Below are 16,114 nucleotides of genomic sequence, written 5' to 3'. Positions count from 1 at the left end.
GTACAGACCAAAAGTTTGGATACACCTCTAGAAAGGGGAGGTTATGGATGGCTTTGTAGATCAGTGTTAGTAGTTTGAACTGGATTCGCTGGGGAATTGGGAGCCAGTGGAGGGATTTGCAGATAGGAGAAACAGGGGAGTGTTGTGAATTCTGCTTTTGGGTTCCCTCCGGTGGTAGTAGGTGGTAATGCAGTTGTCCCTGGGTTGCAGTCCTGGTCAGGTGTGTCTGCTGATTGCACTTCTGACTGGGGTATTTAGGTGTGCAGAATTCATTAGTCCTTGCCAGTTGTCAATTGTTGTTGGGAGGTGTAGGACCTCTGCCTGGTTCCTCCTGCCTTTCTGCCAAATCAGCAAAGATAAGTGTCTGGTTTTTTTTTTCCTGTGGCACACATGCTGTGTGCTTCACAATTCAGTGCTATTCTTTGTGTTTTCTTGTCCAGCTTAGATTGTGTCAGTATTTTCTCAGTCTTGTTGGATTCTCTGGAGTGGCAGATATACATTCCATGTCTTTAGTTAGATTGTGGAACTTTTTGTATTATCTGTTGTGGATATTTTTGGAAGGGTTTTAATACTGACCGTCTAGTAATCTGTCCTATCCTTTCCTATTTAGCTAGAGTGGCCTCTTTTGCTAAATCCTGTTTTCTACCTGAGTGTGTCTATTCTCCTACTCACAGTCATTATTCGTGGGGGGCTGCCTATCCTTTGGGGGTCTGCTCTGAGGCAAGATAGCATTCCTATTTCCATCTATAGGGGTATTTAATCCTCCGGCTGTGTCGAGGTGTCTAGGGTTTGTTAGGCACACCCCACGGCTACTTCTAGTTGCGGTGTTAGTTCAGGATTTGCGGTCAGTACAGGTTACACCGACTCCAGAGAAAGTTTTCATGGGGCTCCAAGGTCACCAGATCATAACAGTACAACTGGCCTATAATGAGTTAAATGCATCTCAGAAGAAGGGAAGAAAGGTGTTGAGCCATTTTTTTTTCTGCAGTCTGTTCTGTCTTTTCTTCCCTCTTTATTTATGGGTGGCTGAGGAGTCTTGTGCCAGCATGGATGTTCAGGAATTAGCTTTTCGTGTAGACCAGCTTGCTGCTAGGGTACAGGGTATTTCTGATTATATTGTTCAGACTCCTGCTTTAGAGCCGAAGATTCCTACTCCTGATTTGTTTTTTGGTGATAGGTCCAAATTTTTGGGTTTTAAAAACAATTGTAAACTGTTTTTTGCTCTGAGACCGCGATCCTCCGGTGATTCCATTCAGCAGGTTAAAATTGTCATCTCCCTGCTGCGTGGCGATCCACAGGATTGGGCATTTTCCCTGGAATCTGGGAATCCGGCCTTGCTTAATGTAGATTCCTTTTTTCAGGCTTTAGGATTATTATATGATGAACCTAATTCTGTGGATCAAGCGGAGAAAACCTTGTTGGCCCTGTCTCAGGGTCAAGAGGCGGCAGAATTGTATTGTCAGATATTTAGAAAATGGTCTGTGTTGACTAAATGGAATGATGATGCTTTGGCGGCAATTTTCAGAAAGGGTCTTTCTGAATCCGTTAAAGATGTTATGGTGGGGTTTCCCACGCCTTCCGGTCTGAGTGATTCTATGTCTCTGGCCATTCAGATTGATCGGCGCTTGCGGGAGCGTCAAACTGTGCGCGCTGTGGCGTCGCCCTTAGAGCAAAGTCCTGAGCCAATGCAGTGTGATAGGATTTTGTCTAGAACGGAACGACAAGGATTCAGACATCAGAATAGGTTGTGTTATTATTGTGGCGACGCTTCTCATGTCATTTCTGTCTGCCCTAAGCGGACAAAAAGGATCGCTAGTTCATTTACTATCAGTACTGTACAACCTAAATTTCTGTTATCGGTGTCCTTGATCTGCTCATTGTCATCATTTTCTGTCATGACGTTTGTGGATTCAGGCGCCGCCTTGAACTTAATGGATTTTGAGTTTGCCAGGCGTTGTGGTTTCCCCTTGCAGCCTTTGCAGAACCCTATTCCTTTAAGGGGGATTGATGCTACACCTTTGGCTAAAAATAAGCCCCAGTTTTGGACACAGGTGACCATGCACATGGCGCCAGCCCATCAGGAAGATTGTTGATTTCTGGTGTTGCATAATTTGCATGATGTTATCGTGCTGGGTTTCCCGTGGTTGCAGGTACATAATCCTGTGTTGGATTGGAAATCTATGTCTGTGACTAGTTGGGGTTGTCAGGGGGTTCATAATGATGTTCCTTTGATGTCAATCTCCTCTTCTGAAATTCCAGATTTTTTGTCTGATTTTCAGGATGTATTCGATGAGCCCAAGTCCAGTTCCCTTCCACCGCACAGGGACTGTGATTGTGCGATTGACTTGATTCCAGGCAGTAAGTTTCCTAAAGGCCGACTTTTCAACCTGTCTGTGCCTGAACATACCGCCATGCGGAGTTATGTTAAGGAGTCTTTGGAGAAAGGGCATATTCGGCCATCTTCTTCACCGTTGGGAGCAGGTTTTTTTTTTGTTGCTAAGAAGGATGGCTCCTTGAGACCTTGTATTGATTATCGCCTCTTGAATAAGATCACGGTCAAGTTTCAATACCCTTTACCTTTGCTTTCCGATTTGTTTGCTAGGATTAAGGGGGCTAGTTGGTTTACGAAGATTGACCTTCAGGGGGCATATAATCTTGTTCGTATTAAGCAGGGTGATGAATGGAAAACTGCGTTTAATACGCCCGAAGGCCATTTTGAATACCTTGTGATGTCATTCGGGCTCACTAACGCTCCATCTGTTTTTCAATCCTTCATGCATGATATCTTCCGGACTTATATTGATAAATTTTTGATTGTATATTTGGACGATATTTTGATTTTTTCCGATGATTGGAAGTCTCATGTGTAACAGGTCAGGATGGTATTTCAGATCCTTCGTGACAATGCTTTGTTTGTGAAGGGGTCTAAGTGTCTCTTTGGGGTGCAGAAGGTTTCTTTTTTGGGCTTTATTTTTTCTCCCTCATCTATGGAGATGGATCTGGTTAAGGTTCAGGCTATTCATGATTGGATTCAACCCACATCCGTGAAGAGCCTTAAGAAATTTTTGAGTTTTGCAAATTTTTATCGCCGGTTCATTGCTAACTTCTCCAGCGTGGTTAAACCCTTGACTGATTTGACGAAAAAAGGCGCTGATGTGGCAAATTGGTCCTCTGCGGCTGTCTCTGCCTTTCAGGAGCTTAAACGCCGATTTACTTCTGCTCCGGTGTTGCGCCAACCAGATGTTTCTCTTCCGTTTCAGGTTGAGATTGATGCTTCTGAGATTGGGGCAGGGGCCATTTTGTCTCAGAGGGATTCTGTTGGTTCTTTGATGAAACCGTGTGCCTTCTTCTCCCGCAAGTTTTCGCCTGCTGAATGCAATTATGATGTCGGCAATCGGGAGTTGTTGGCTATGAAGTGGGCGTTTGAGGAGTGGCGACATTGGCTTGAGGGAGCTAAGCACCGTATTGTGGTCCTGAGTCTGACCGATCATAAGAATTTGATTTACCTCGAGTCTGCCAAACGGCTGAGTCCTAGACAGGCTCGATGGTCCTTGTTTTTTTCCCGTTTTGATTTCGTGGTTTCGTATCTTCCGGGTTCTAAGAATATTAAGGCTGATGCCCTTTCTAGGAGTTTTTTGCCTGATTCTCCTGAGGTCCTTGAACCGGTCGGCATTCTGAAAGAAGGGGTGGTCCTTTCTGCCATTTCCCCTGATTTACGGCGGGTTCTTCAGGAATTTCAGGCTGATAGACCTGATCGCTGTCCTGTGGGGAAATTGTTTGTTCCTGACAGATGGACTAGTAGAGTGATTTCTGAGGTTCACTGTTCTGTGTTGGCTGGTCATCCTGGTATTTTTGGTACCAGAGAGATTTGGTTGGTAGGTCCTTTTGGTGGCCTTCGTTGTCACGTGATGTGCGTTCTTTTGTGCAGTCCTGTGGGACTTGTGCGCGGGCCAAGCCTTGTTGTTCCCGTGCTAGTGGGTTACTTTTGCCATTGCCGGTCCCTGAGAGGCCCTGGACGCATATTTCTATGGATTTTATTTCTGATCTTCCGGTTTCCCAGAGGATGTCGGTTATCTGGGTTGTTTGTGACCGGTTTTCTAAGATGGTTCATTTGGTGCCTTTGCCTAAATTGCCTTCCTCTTCAGAGTTGGTTCCGTTGTTTTTTCAGCATGTGGTTCGTTTGCATGGTATTCCGGAGAATATTGTGTCCGACAGAGGTTCCCAGTTTGTTTCTAGGTTTTGGCGGGCCTTTTGTGCTAGGCTGGGCATTGATTTGTCTTTTTCCTCTGCATTTCATCCTCAGACAAATGGCCAGACCGAGCAAACTAATCAGACTTTGGAGACTTATTTGAGATGCTTTGTGTCTGCCGATCAGGATGATTGGGTGACCTTTTTGCCATTGGCCGAGTTTGCCCTTAATAATCGGGCTAGTTCAGCTACTTTGGTTTCGCCTTTTTTTTGTAATTTTGGTTTTCATCCTCGTTTTTTTTCTGGGCAGGTTGAGCCTTCTGACTGTCCTGGTGTGGATTCTGTGGTTGACAGGTTGCAGCAGATTTGGGCTCATGTGGTGGACAATTTGGTGTTGTCTCAGGAGGAGGCTCAACGTTTTGCTAACCGTCGTCGGTGTGTTGGTTCCCGGCTTCGGGTTGGGGATTTGGTTTGGTTGTCTTCCCGTCATGTTCCTATGAAGGTCTCTTCCCCTAAGTTTAAGCCTCAGTTTATTGGTCCTTATAGGATTTCTGAGATTATTAATCCGGTGTCTTTTCGATTGGCGCTTCCGGCCTCTTTTGCTGTCCATAATGTCTTCAATAGATCTTTATTGCAGAAATATGTGGTGCCCGTTGTTCCCTCTGTTGATCCTCTGGCCCCTGTTTTGGTTGATGGGGAGTTGGAGTATGTGGTTGAGAAGATTTTGGATTCTTGTTTTTCGAGGCGGAGGCTTCAGTACCTTGTCAAATGGAAGGGTTATGGCCAGGAGGATAATTCTTAGGTTTTTGTTTCTGATGTCCATGCTGCTGATCTGGTCCGTGCCTTTCATCTGGCTCGTCCTGATCGGCCTGGGGGCGCTAGTGAGGGTTCGGTGACCCCTCCTCAAGGGGAGGGTACTGTTGTGAATTCTGCTTTTGGGTTCCCTCCGGTGGTAGTAGGTGGTAATGCAGTTGTCCCTGGGTTGCAGTCCTGGTCAGGTGTGTCTGCTGATTGCAGTTCTGACTGGGGTATTTAGGTGTGCAGGATTGTGTCTATTCTTCTCCTACTCACAGTCATTATTCGTGGGGGGCTGCCTATCCTTTGGGGGTCTGCTCTGAGGCAAGATAGCATTCCTATTTCCATATATAGGTGTATTTAGTCCTCCGGCTGTGTCGAGGTGTCTAGGGTTTGTTAGGCACACCCCACGGCTACTTCTAGTTGCGGTGTTAGTTCAGGATTTGCGGTCAGTACAGGTTCCACCGACTCCAGAGAAAGTTTTCATGCGGCTCCAAGGTCACCAGATCATAACAGGGGAGTAGCGAGAAGAGAGGTGGATTAGCCGGGCAGCAGAGTTGAGGACAGACTGGGGTGGTGCAAAAGAGTTAGGCTGCTTTCACACTAGCGTTGGTACGGGGCCATCGCGCTGCGTCGGCCCGACGTACCGACGCATACTGTGAAAAAAAATGCCCGACGTGGGCAGCGGAAGCAGTCTTAGGACGCTTCCGCTGCCCCATTGCAAGGTCCGGGGAGGAGGGGGCGGAGTTTCGGCCGCACATGCGCAGTCGAAAATGGCGGTCTCGACGCACAAAAAAAGTTACCTGTAACTTTTTTTGTGGCGGCGGTCCGCCAAAACATGACGCAAGCGTTGTGTGGCACTGCGTCGCAATGCGTCGCTAATAAAAGTCTATGGAGAAATAACGCATTCTGCGAGCAACTTTGCAGGTTGTGTTTTTTCTCCACAATGACGCATTGCGACGTGCAGTGCCCGACGCTAGTGTGAAAGTAGCCTTAGCGGGAAGGCCACAGAGGAGGGTGTTGCAGTAATCGAGGCGGGAGATGATGAGGGCATGCACAAGAGTTTTAGTAGATTGTGGGCTTTTTTCAGTTTTAAATCTGTTTGTTGTGTAATACTGCAGCACTGAAAACACTGAAAATGGGAGTGATGGACCTGCAGAGTTAGGGTATGTGCACACGTTCAGGATTTCTTGCAGAAATTTCCTGAAGAAAACCGGAAATTTTCTGCAAGAAATCCGCATTTTTTTTTTTGCGTTTTTTTTCCGTTTTTTTAGCATTCTGCAAGCATAATTAGCTTGCAGAATGCTAAAGTTTTCCAAGCGATCTGTAGCATCGCTTGGAAAACTGACTGACAGGTTGGTCACACTTTTCAAACATAGCGTTTGACAAGTGTGACCAACTTTTTACTATAGATGCAGCTTATGCCGCATCTATAGTAAAAGATAGAATGTTTAAAAATAATAAAAAAAATAAAAAAATGCTTATACTCACCCAGACATCTCCTCACCGGCGTCCGGCTCCTCTTCCTATAGCTGGTCTGTGCGCACAGGACCTTCCGTGACGTCATGGTCACGTGAGCAGTCACATGACCGCTCACGACCAATCACAGGACAGTGACGTCATCGGCAGGTCTTTCGCCGCACACCAGCTACAGGAACCGAACGGCAGCGTGCAGTGGAGGCGGGAAGACATCGAGGGTGAGTATAGGACTGTTTTTTATTTTAATTCTTATTTTTTGACCACTTATATGGTGCCCAGTGCGTGGAGGAGAGTCTCCTCTCCTCCACCCTGGGTACCAACCGCACATAATCTGCTTACTTCCCGCATGGTGTGCACAGCCCCGTGCGGGAAGTAAGCAGATCAATGGACCCCTAGGTGTGCGGAATCCCCTGCAATTCCGCATTTTAATGAACATGTTGCTTTTTTTTCCGCGATGCGATTTTTTCGCGGAAAAAAAGGCTACATTTGCACAAAAAATGCGGAATACACTTAAAATAATAGGAGGCATATGTAAGCGTTTTTTTCGCGTTTTTATCACGTTTTTATAGCGAAAAAACGCGAAAAATACTGAACGTGTGCACATGGCCTTAGTATGGCTAAGAATTGATTGAACAGTGATAAACTGTACCACAGTAGCTTAATAACACAATTTTTTATTCTGGACAAAGGCAAACAAAGAGGGTAGTTTAATACCCCTCTGTTCTGATTTTGTTACTGGAAACAAATACTGAAACCGAGGATTGTCTGTCATTTTGAGAATAGTAAACCTGTTGCAGATCCCAAAAAAGGGATAATTTTTAAATTCCTAGTTGAGAAGCCATTGGTTCTTTACTTTCAAAAATGCATACATGTTTTTTCTCTCTTAATAAAGCATTAATTTTGATGGCTTATGAAAAAGCTTCAACGTCTTCATTTTGCAAAGAACAAAGCTCTGGACACTTCCCAAATAGGGATAATTTTTGCACCACTCCAAAGGCAAAAAGCTATGGCATCTTACATTTGCATTTCATGTCTATAAACACCATCTGTCTTCCTAAAAGGATTATTTTTGGACCATTTTTTAATTTAAAAATTCTGTTAGTGGTTGATTACAACCGGTTACCATCAGTTTTACCCTAGCCAGATAGGTTGAGGTCACTTAGGCATTACCAAGGCTGTGTTTGCGTTACGAACTCAAAAGGTGTTAAACACAGTCAAGGGAGACCTCAGATTGTTCTACATGTCTTTTCTGAGCAGTTAGAGGCTTTGCAGTATTGACATTCGTGGAGAATTTATTTGCCGCAAATCACATTTTTGGGTAAAATTAATCGAAGCTGGCAAATTCGAATTTCAAAAGATCTGCTCATCTTTAATTGTAGCTAAAAAGAGAACAATTTTTAGTCTCATCTGAAATTATAAACTTATATGATGACTCCATATGGCACTCCACAGACGTACTCTCCCCTAGAAGCAATGGTTCTAGGTAAGAATACTCACTATTGTAGTAGTATGGCAACAAGGCCAAGAAACAGCAAGATTTTTTTTTCTTATCTTCTGTATAGATCTGAAAGGAAAAACTTTGTATTCCTCTTTAATACCAAGGTAGAGAATGGGCTCCTGGTATGCTCATGTGTATAGAGCCTGTATATACAGTTTATATGGATACACCTAAATAAAATGGGAATGGTTGGTGATATCAACTTCCTGTTTGTGGCACATTAGTATATGGGAGGGGAGAAACTTTTCAAGATGGGTGGTAACCATTTTAAAGTCGGCCTTTTGGATCCAACTTTATTTTTTTCATTGAGAAGAGAGTCATGTGACACAAACTTATTGAGAATTTCACAAGAAAAACAATGGTGTGCTTGGTTTTACTGTAACTTTATTCTTTCATGAGTTATTTACAAGTTTATGACCACTTATAAAATGTGTTCAAAGTGCGGCCCATTGTGTTGGTTTGTCAATGCAACCCTCTTCTCCCACTCTTGACACACTGATAGCAACACCACAGAAGAAATGCTAGCACAGGCTTCCAGTATCCGTTGTTTCAGATACTGCACATCTCGTATCTTCACAGCATAGACAATTGCCTTCAGATGACCCCAAAGATAAAAGTCTAAGGGGTCAGATAGGGAGACCTTGGTGGCCATTCAACTGGCTCACGACCACCAATCCTCTTTCCAGGAAACTGTTCATGTAGGAATGCTCGGACCTGACACCCATAACTGATGGTATGGTGTGGTATATGGGGTACAAAGATAGTGGGGCCATTCTTCATCAATGGGAACTTCAATGCCACTGGATGTCTGAAATTGCTACATGATGATGTGTTGCCCTCGTTATGCACTGAAGATGGTGCGTTCCCTGAGTTTTTCTAGCAACATGGTGCACCACCACATTATGGGTGTTAGGTCCGAGCATTCCTAAAAGGAATCTAACCCCCTTAGACTAGCATTCCTTCTGCGGTCTTGCTATCAGTGTGTCAAAAGTGGGAGAAGAGGGTTGCATTGACAATCTTAACACAATGGGCAGCACTTTGAACACATTTTATAAGTGGTCATAAACTTGTAAATAACTCATGAAAGAATAAAGTTATGTTAAAACCAAGCACGCCATTATTTTTCTTGTGAAATTCTCAATATGTTTGATGTGTCACATGACCCTCTTCCTATTGGAAAAAATAAAACAAAATATACAGTACAGACCAAAAGTTTGGACACACCTTCTCATTTAAAGATTTTTCTGTATTTTCATGACTATGAAAATTGTACATTCACACTGAAGGCATCAAAACTATGAATTAACACATGTGAAATTATATACTTAACAAAAAAGTGTGAAACAACTGAAATTATGTCTTATATTCTAGGTTCTTCAAAGTAGCCACCTTTTGCTTTGATGACTGCTTTGCACTCTCTTGGCATTCTCTTGATGAGCTTCAAGAAGTAGTCACCAGGAATGGTCTTCCAACAATCTTGAAGGAGTTCCCAGAGATGCTTAGCACTTGTTGGCCCTTTTGCCTTCACTCTGCGGTCCAGCTCACCCCAAACCATCTCGATTAGGTTCAGGTCTAGTGACTGTGGAGACCAGGTCATCTGGCGTAGCACCCCATCACTCTCCTTCTTTGTCAAATAGCCCTTACACAGCCTGGAGGTGTGTTTGGGGTAATTGTCCTGTTGAAAAATAAATGATGGTCCAACTAAACACAAACTGGATGGAATAGCATGCCGCTGCAAGATGCTGTGGTAGCCATGCTGGTTCAGTATGCCTTCAATTTTGAATAAATCCCCAACAGTGTCACCAGCAAAGCACCCCCACACCATCACACCTCCTCCTTCATGCTTCACAGTGGGAACCAGGCATGTAGAGTCCATCTGTTCACCTTTTCTGCGTCGCACAAAGACACAGTGGTTGGAACCAAAGATCTCAAATTTGGACTCATCAGACCAAAGCACAGATTTCCACTGGTCTGATGTCCATTTTTTGTCTTCATTAGCCCAAAAAAGTCTCTTCTGCTTGTTTCCTGTCCTTAGCAGTGGTTTCCTAGCAGCTATTTTACCATGAAGGCCTGCTGCACAAAGTCTCCTCTTAACAGTTGTTGTAGATGTGTCTGCTGCTAGAACTCTGTTTGGCATTGACCTGGTCTCTAATCTGAGCTGCTGCTAACCTGTGATTTCTGAGGCTGGTGACTCGGATAAACTTATCCTCAGAAGCAGAAGTGACTCTTGGTCTTCCTTTCCTGTGGCAGTCCTCATGTGAGCCAGTTTTTTTGTAGCGCTTGATGGTTTTTGCCACTGCACTTGGGGACACTTTCAAAGTTTTCCCAATTTTTCTTAAAGTAATGAAGGCCACTCGTTTTTCTTTACTTAGCTGCTTTTTTCTTGCCATAATACAAATTCTAACAGTCTATTCAGTAGGACTATCAGCTGTGTATCCACCAGACTTCTGTACAACACAACTGATGGTCCCAATCACATTTATAAGGCAAGAAATCTCTCTTATTAAACCTAACAGGGCACACCTGTGAAGTGAAAACCATTCCCAGTGACTACCTATTGAAGCTCATCAAGAGAATGCCAAGAGGGTGCAAAGCAGTCATCAAAGCAAAAGGTGGCTGCTTTAAAGAACCTAGAATATAAGACATAATTTCAGTTGCTTCACACTTTTTTGTTAAGTATATAATTCCACATGTGTTAATTCATAGTTTTGATGCCTTCAGTGTGCATGTACAATTTTCATAGTCATGAATATTAAGAAAAATCTTTAAATGAGAAGGTGTGTCCAAACTTTTGGTCTGTACTGTATATTAAAAAAAATGGCCGTCTTCAAAATGGCCGCCATGGTCAGCACCCATCTTGAAATGTTTCCCCTTCCATATACTAATGTGCCACAAACAGGAAGTTGATATCACCAACCATTCCCATTTTATTTAAGTTTATCCATATAAATGGCCCACCCTGTATATGTCCAGCCTTGAAAACCGTTTTGTGTTTCAAACCTAAATAGGCTAAAAGTTGTGTCCTGATTTATTTCTCAACAAATCTTTATATATGGTAATATAGAGAATTACATTAATCCTTATGATCAAAAATATTAATTGTGCAAAGTTTATTAACCATAAATGATTTTTTTCCTCTACTTAGTAATAACATCAAAGGATCTACAGAAGCATGGGAATATTTGGGTGTGCCCTGTGTCTGATCATGTCTGCACACGCTTCTTTTTTGTGTAAGTAGTGATTTCTTAGTCTGATTTACAGTATTTAATGTTCTTTTCAATTTTTCTTAAATATCAATGATAAGAGAAAATAGCTGAAGTGTTCTTGCAAGTTTTCAAGTTTCAGGACAAGTGGTGACGCCTCCACTGCTGCTTTTAAATATTTTTGAGTCATAAGAAAATATATTAGTTAGTTTATAAAATAATATCTGGGATTTTGTTTGTAAAGCTTTGTTGGATGGCTTTTCTTTTGAATGTGGCTGAAAAAAGCAATCACTTGAAAATATGTTTTAAGGCTTGAAGTGTATTTTAGTTGTGAAGCTTTACATTTTATATTTCTACATTAATACATGTCTTCTGTCAAAATGTATACTATCAAAGGTATGAAGATGGCCAAGTCGGAGATGCCAACATCAACACTCAGGACCCCAAAATCCAAAAGGAGATCATGCGAGTGATTGGGACACAAGTGTACAGTGGATGAGGGATAATATCCTCAGGATTATAATCAAAGCAAAAAGGAACAGTCTGTCCTATCTGGGACCAAGAACATGAGGCAATCTGTGACCTGCTTCATATATGGAAGATTTAAGGTCCTCTGTGACTTGGTAGACCTTTCTAATGTGGAGGAGGGTCTTGCACTGATCAGGCTCTCCAGGCAACTGTAAGATATCATTTTATGCTGAGATATCGCAGGCCTGGGACTATTCCTGACATATATTGACTTTGCCGTGTGTCAGCACTACCCACTTTCCATACTTTACCCCTTACTCTGAATACTTCACATTTACAACTGTTTGTTTAACAAAAAAAAAGAAAATGTAAAAAAAAAAATAAATCTGAAGGTTTTATTTCACTTTTGCTGTTGATTATTTTTTAAATATTAAGTGTAACATTTACATCCTGATCAATTTAGCCTAAAGAGGTTTTGTGCAGCTTAACCCCTTAATGATCGCCGATATGCCTATTCTCAGTGGTCGTTAAGGGGCCTTGATCTTCCACAACACTTCTTCACAGCACTGAGGATTAAGTGTATAGCGCCCCCAGCAGGCAAATCTCCTGCAGGTGACAGCTGTATATGACAGCTGACACCCTGAGGCATCGCCCTGGCCAGTTTTTAAACCTATTAAGGTCGATTAACTCCTTAAATGCTGCTGTCTAACATGACATCTGCATCTAAGTGTTTAAAAGGGAGTTAAGAAACCCTCTTTAAAACTATTGCCCCCCAGGATCTTCATCATGGGTGTCGATAGTTGCCATCGCACCCCGACGTGATCTGATGACATCAGGGTAAGGTGGCACATTATGCACTGCTATAAGCATAGTCTAAAAGGCCATCAGTGAGAAACTGATTGGTTTCATACACTGCAATACTCATGCACTGCTGTGCATGAGACCTATGAGTAAAGTGAAAAATATTCATGTCCCACAGTGTGACTAAATGAAAAAGTAAAAATAATGTGAAATAAAATATGTAAAAAGTAATAAAAACACAAAGTGCACAGAAATCATGAAAACCTGTTTCGCCGCTAAAAAAGCAGCTTTTGTGTTAAAACAAAAATAACAAAAAAGTACACATTATTGGTATTGTTATATCCATGATGACCCAAACAATAAAACTGTCATGTTATTTTTTTCCGTATGGCGAACACCGTAAAAAAAATTAATATGCACATCAAAAATGTACCTTTTTCATCATACTGACACAAAAAATTGAATAAAAAGCAATCAAAAAGTCATATGTAAAACAAAATGGTACAAATGAATACACCAATTCATCCTGCAAAAAGCAAGCCCGATATCTCTCATTTGGCAAAACAATAAAAAAGTGTAAGCTCTCAGAATATGGCGATGCAAAAAGATTAATTTCTGCAAAATATTGTTTTTAGTTTGTAAAAGTAGCAAAGCATTAAAGAACAATATCAATTGTACCATACCGGTTTTTACGACTGGACTTATCATTTTTACCACATGGAGAAGGAACAGTGCAGTAAAAAAAAAAATGTGTATGTATATATATACAGTATATATATATATATATATATATATATATATATATATGTATATATATATATATATATATATCTATATATCTATCTCAATAATTGAATTACTATTTTTTGTACATTCTGCATCTGAAAGATTTGAATATAAAGCGAACAAAAAATGTTATATATGCCGAAATGGTACCAAACAATCTTCAATTTGTCACATGGAAAATTAGCCTTCATACAGCTTTGTCTGCCAAAAAAATAAAAAAAAGTTACAGCTCTCAGTATATGGCATTGAAAATACTATTTTGTTTTATAATAAAGCATTTTCAGTGTGTGATAATAGCACAGCATGAAAAAAATGATTTAAATCTGATATTCCTGTAATTGCACCGACTCGACGAATAAAAATATCTTCTCACTTATACTGCTCAAAAAATGGCATAAAAAAACCCCAAACTATTCTTGTACTCCTGATCATGCTGTCTCACAAAAATCATAATAAGGCTCAGTTCACATTTATCCTGTGCTCTCCACTGAGCACTTATGTTAGTGTTTCTGTGTAAATCCCAAAAACCGTGATTCAGACAAAATCTCTGACAGAACCACACACTATAATGAGGCAGATGGAGTCACCTCTAGATGAATTCTTTGATGGGTCTAGTTTCAAAATAGGGTCACTTGTGGGGGTTCCTACTGTTTTGGTACCTTAGGGGCTCTACAAATGAGACATGGTCTCTGCAATCTATTCCAGGGAAATTTACACTCCAAATAACAAACTTCTTACCATTTTACTGGAAAACATTGAATTGTTCATTATCACACCCAATTGTTATATAGGTCTGTTAAGCACCTGTGTGGTTCAGTTTCCAAAATAGGGTCAGTTGTGGCGGTATCTCCTATTTTGGTACCTCAGGGCCACTGCAAATGAGACATTTCAGCCGTGCGCCCAAACAGAAGTTTTTAACCACCTTTAAGATATTGGTTGTGTTCTGGAGATTTTGCATAAGGCCGGTTTCACACGTCAGTGGCTCCGGTACGTGTGGTGTCAGTTTTCTCACGTACCGGAGACACTGACACACGTAGACACATTAAAATCAATGTGTCTCTGCAGATGTCATTGATTTTTTGTGGACCGTGTGTCCGTGTGCAAAACACGGAGACATGTCAGTGTTCGTGGGAGCGCACGGATCACACGGACCCATTAAAGTCAATGGGTCCGTGTAAAACACGTACCGCACACGGATGCTGTCCGTGTGCAGTCCGTGTGCAGTCCGTGTGCCATGCAGGAGACAGCGCTACAGTAAGCGCTGTCCCCCCAGCTTGTGGTGCTGAAGCCGCCATTCATTTCTTCTCTCCAGCAGCGTTCGCTGGAGAGAAGGAATGACAAATCATTGTGTTTTTTTTTTGTGTTTAAAATAAAGATCCTTGTCACCACCCCCCTCCCACCCCCTGTGCGCCCGCCCGCTGGAAATAAAATACTCACCCGGCTCCCTCGATGCTTCCTCTCAGCGCCGCAGCTTGTCCTGTATGAGCGGTCACGTGGAAAAAGCTATTATTTTGCTGTCTTTATCAGTGCGTTCCTTTATGTAGCATATGGGCAACACAGGGATACTTAGGTTACTGTTTTGAGACGGTAGGCCAGTCTGAACAAGTGCGATTTTAGGGCACGCTTAAAACTGTGGGGATTGGGGATTAATCGTATGCACCTGGGCAGTAGGAGATGTAGGGTGGTGCTGAGCCATGGAGTGCTTTGTGGGTGAGGGTAATAAGTTTTTACTGGATTTTGGAGTGGATCAGTAACCAGTGTAATGACTGGCACAAGTTAGAGGCATCGGTGTAACGATTGGTGAGGAATATTATCCTGGCTCCAACATTCAGGACAGATTGGAGAGGGGAGAGTTTGGTAAGAGGGAGACCGATTAGAAAAGAGTTTCAATAGTCCAGATGAGAATTAATAAGAGAAACAGTGAGTGTAATAATTATAGGGGATAACTCAGGAAACTCTTTGCGTGGAACAAGACAACTACAGGACACAGTTTTATAAGTGGTAAAGTCTATATTATCACACGGTGATTCAAACAGGTGCAGAGAGAAACTCAAGTCCACAACACTTGGTGCAAATAACAAACGCAGCTTAGCAGTCTATAGGAAACTTCAGAGGAAAATGCAATCAAGCAGAAAGTCTAGGAAGCACAGTTATTCTTGAGGATACTTGACACGAATAAATCCTTGTCTTAGTCCAGGCACAGATAGATATGCTTATTAGGCAGTTCAAATCATATCTTAGCTCAACCAGGGAGGCCTGGTTAATAGTCTCAGGTTATTGCAAAGCAGAAACAGCTTACATGTCCAGCAAATGCAGATGGAAGTAATCACGAACAGCAGATGAAGGAGGATTACTGGAAACTTGTGTATGCAGCAGGAACTCAGAGCAGAGTAGCAGGATCACCACACAGGTTCACAGGAGCAGGTATATAGCCAGGGAGTCACCAGAGGTCAGGAGCTGGATGCAAGGCAGAATACGCAAAATACTCTAGCACAGACTGAAGGCTGGGGTGGAGTTTTATAGCAAGAAGACACAGTGCACATGAGACCAAAGACGCCATCTTGGAAAAGGGCAGTAATGCACAAAAGGTAAAAAATGTTCAGAGTCCTGACAGAGAGTTTTTGCAGAGTCGAAAGTAAGAAAGGGTCGAATTCTAGAAATGTTTTGGAAGTGCAGATAACAAGAGCGAGCCAGTGATCGGATGTGGTAGGTGAATTAAAGCTCTGAATCAAGTATGACCCCAAGACAGCAGGAATGTTGCTGGGGAATAATGGTGGAACCACACACGGAAATGGCAATGTCGGGCATAGGTACATTAGTAGAGGGAGGAAGTACCAAGGAGTTTAGTTTTTGACAGGTTCAGTTTCAGATAGAGGGAGGATGTGATGTTAGAGAC

The 16,114-nt window shown here is 42.3% G+C and overlaps 1 protein-coding gene across 4 annotated transcripts in view; it reads left to right on the top strand.

The window, feature by feature from the left end:
* PARP6 (poly(ADP-ribose) polymerase family member 6) overlaps positions 1-12,034 on the top strand; it is a 116,305-nt gene extending 104,271 nt beyond the window's left edge. For all 4 annotated transcript variants that reach the window (XM_077264154.1, XM_077264156.1, XM_077264155.1 and 1 more), the window contains 2 exons: positions 11,106-11,190; positions 11,560-12,034. In XM_077264154.1, coding sequence (XP_077120269.1) covers positions 11,106-11,190; positions 11,560-11,662 — 188 coding nt within the window. In that variant the 3' untranslated portion in view covers positions 11,663-12,034. The remainder of the gene's footprint in view (positions 1-11,105; positions 11,191-11,559) is intronic.
* Positions 12,035-16,114: the final 4,080 nt, after the last annotated feature.

Source organism: Ranitomeya variabilis, chromosome 5, assembly GCF_051348905.1.
Source record: "Ranitomeya variabilis isolate aRanVar5 chromosome 5, aRanVar5.hap1, whole genome shotgun sequence".
In the NCBI taxonomy this organism is placed as follows: domain Eukaryota; kingdom Metazoa; phylum Chordata; class Amphibia; order Anura; family Dendrobatidae; genus Ranitomeya; species Ranitomeya variabilis.
The sequence above is the reverse complement of the archived record's forward strand: the minus strand, read 5'-3'. Positions and strand labels throughout refer to the sequence as shown.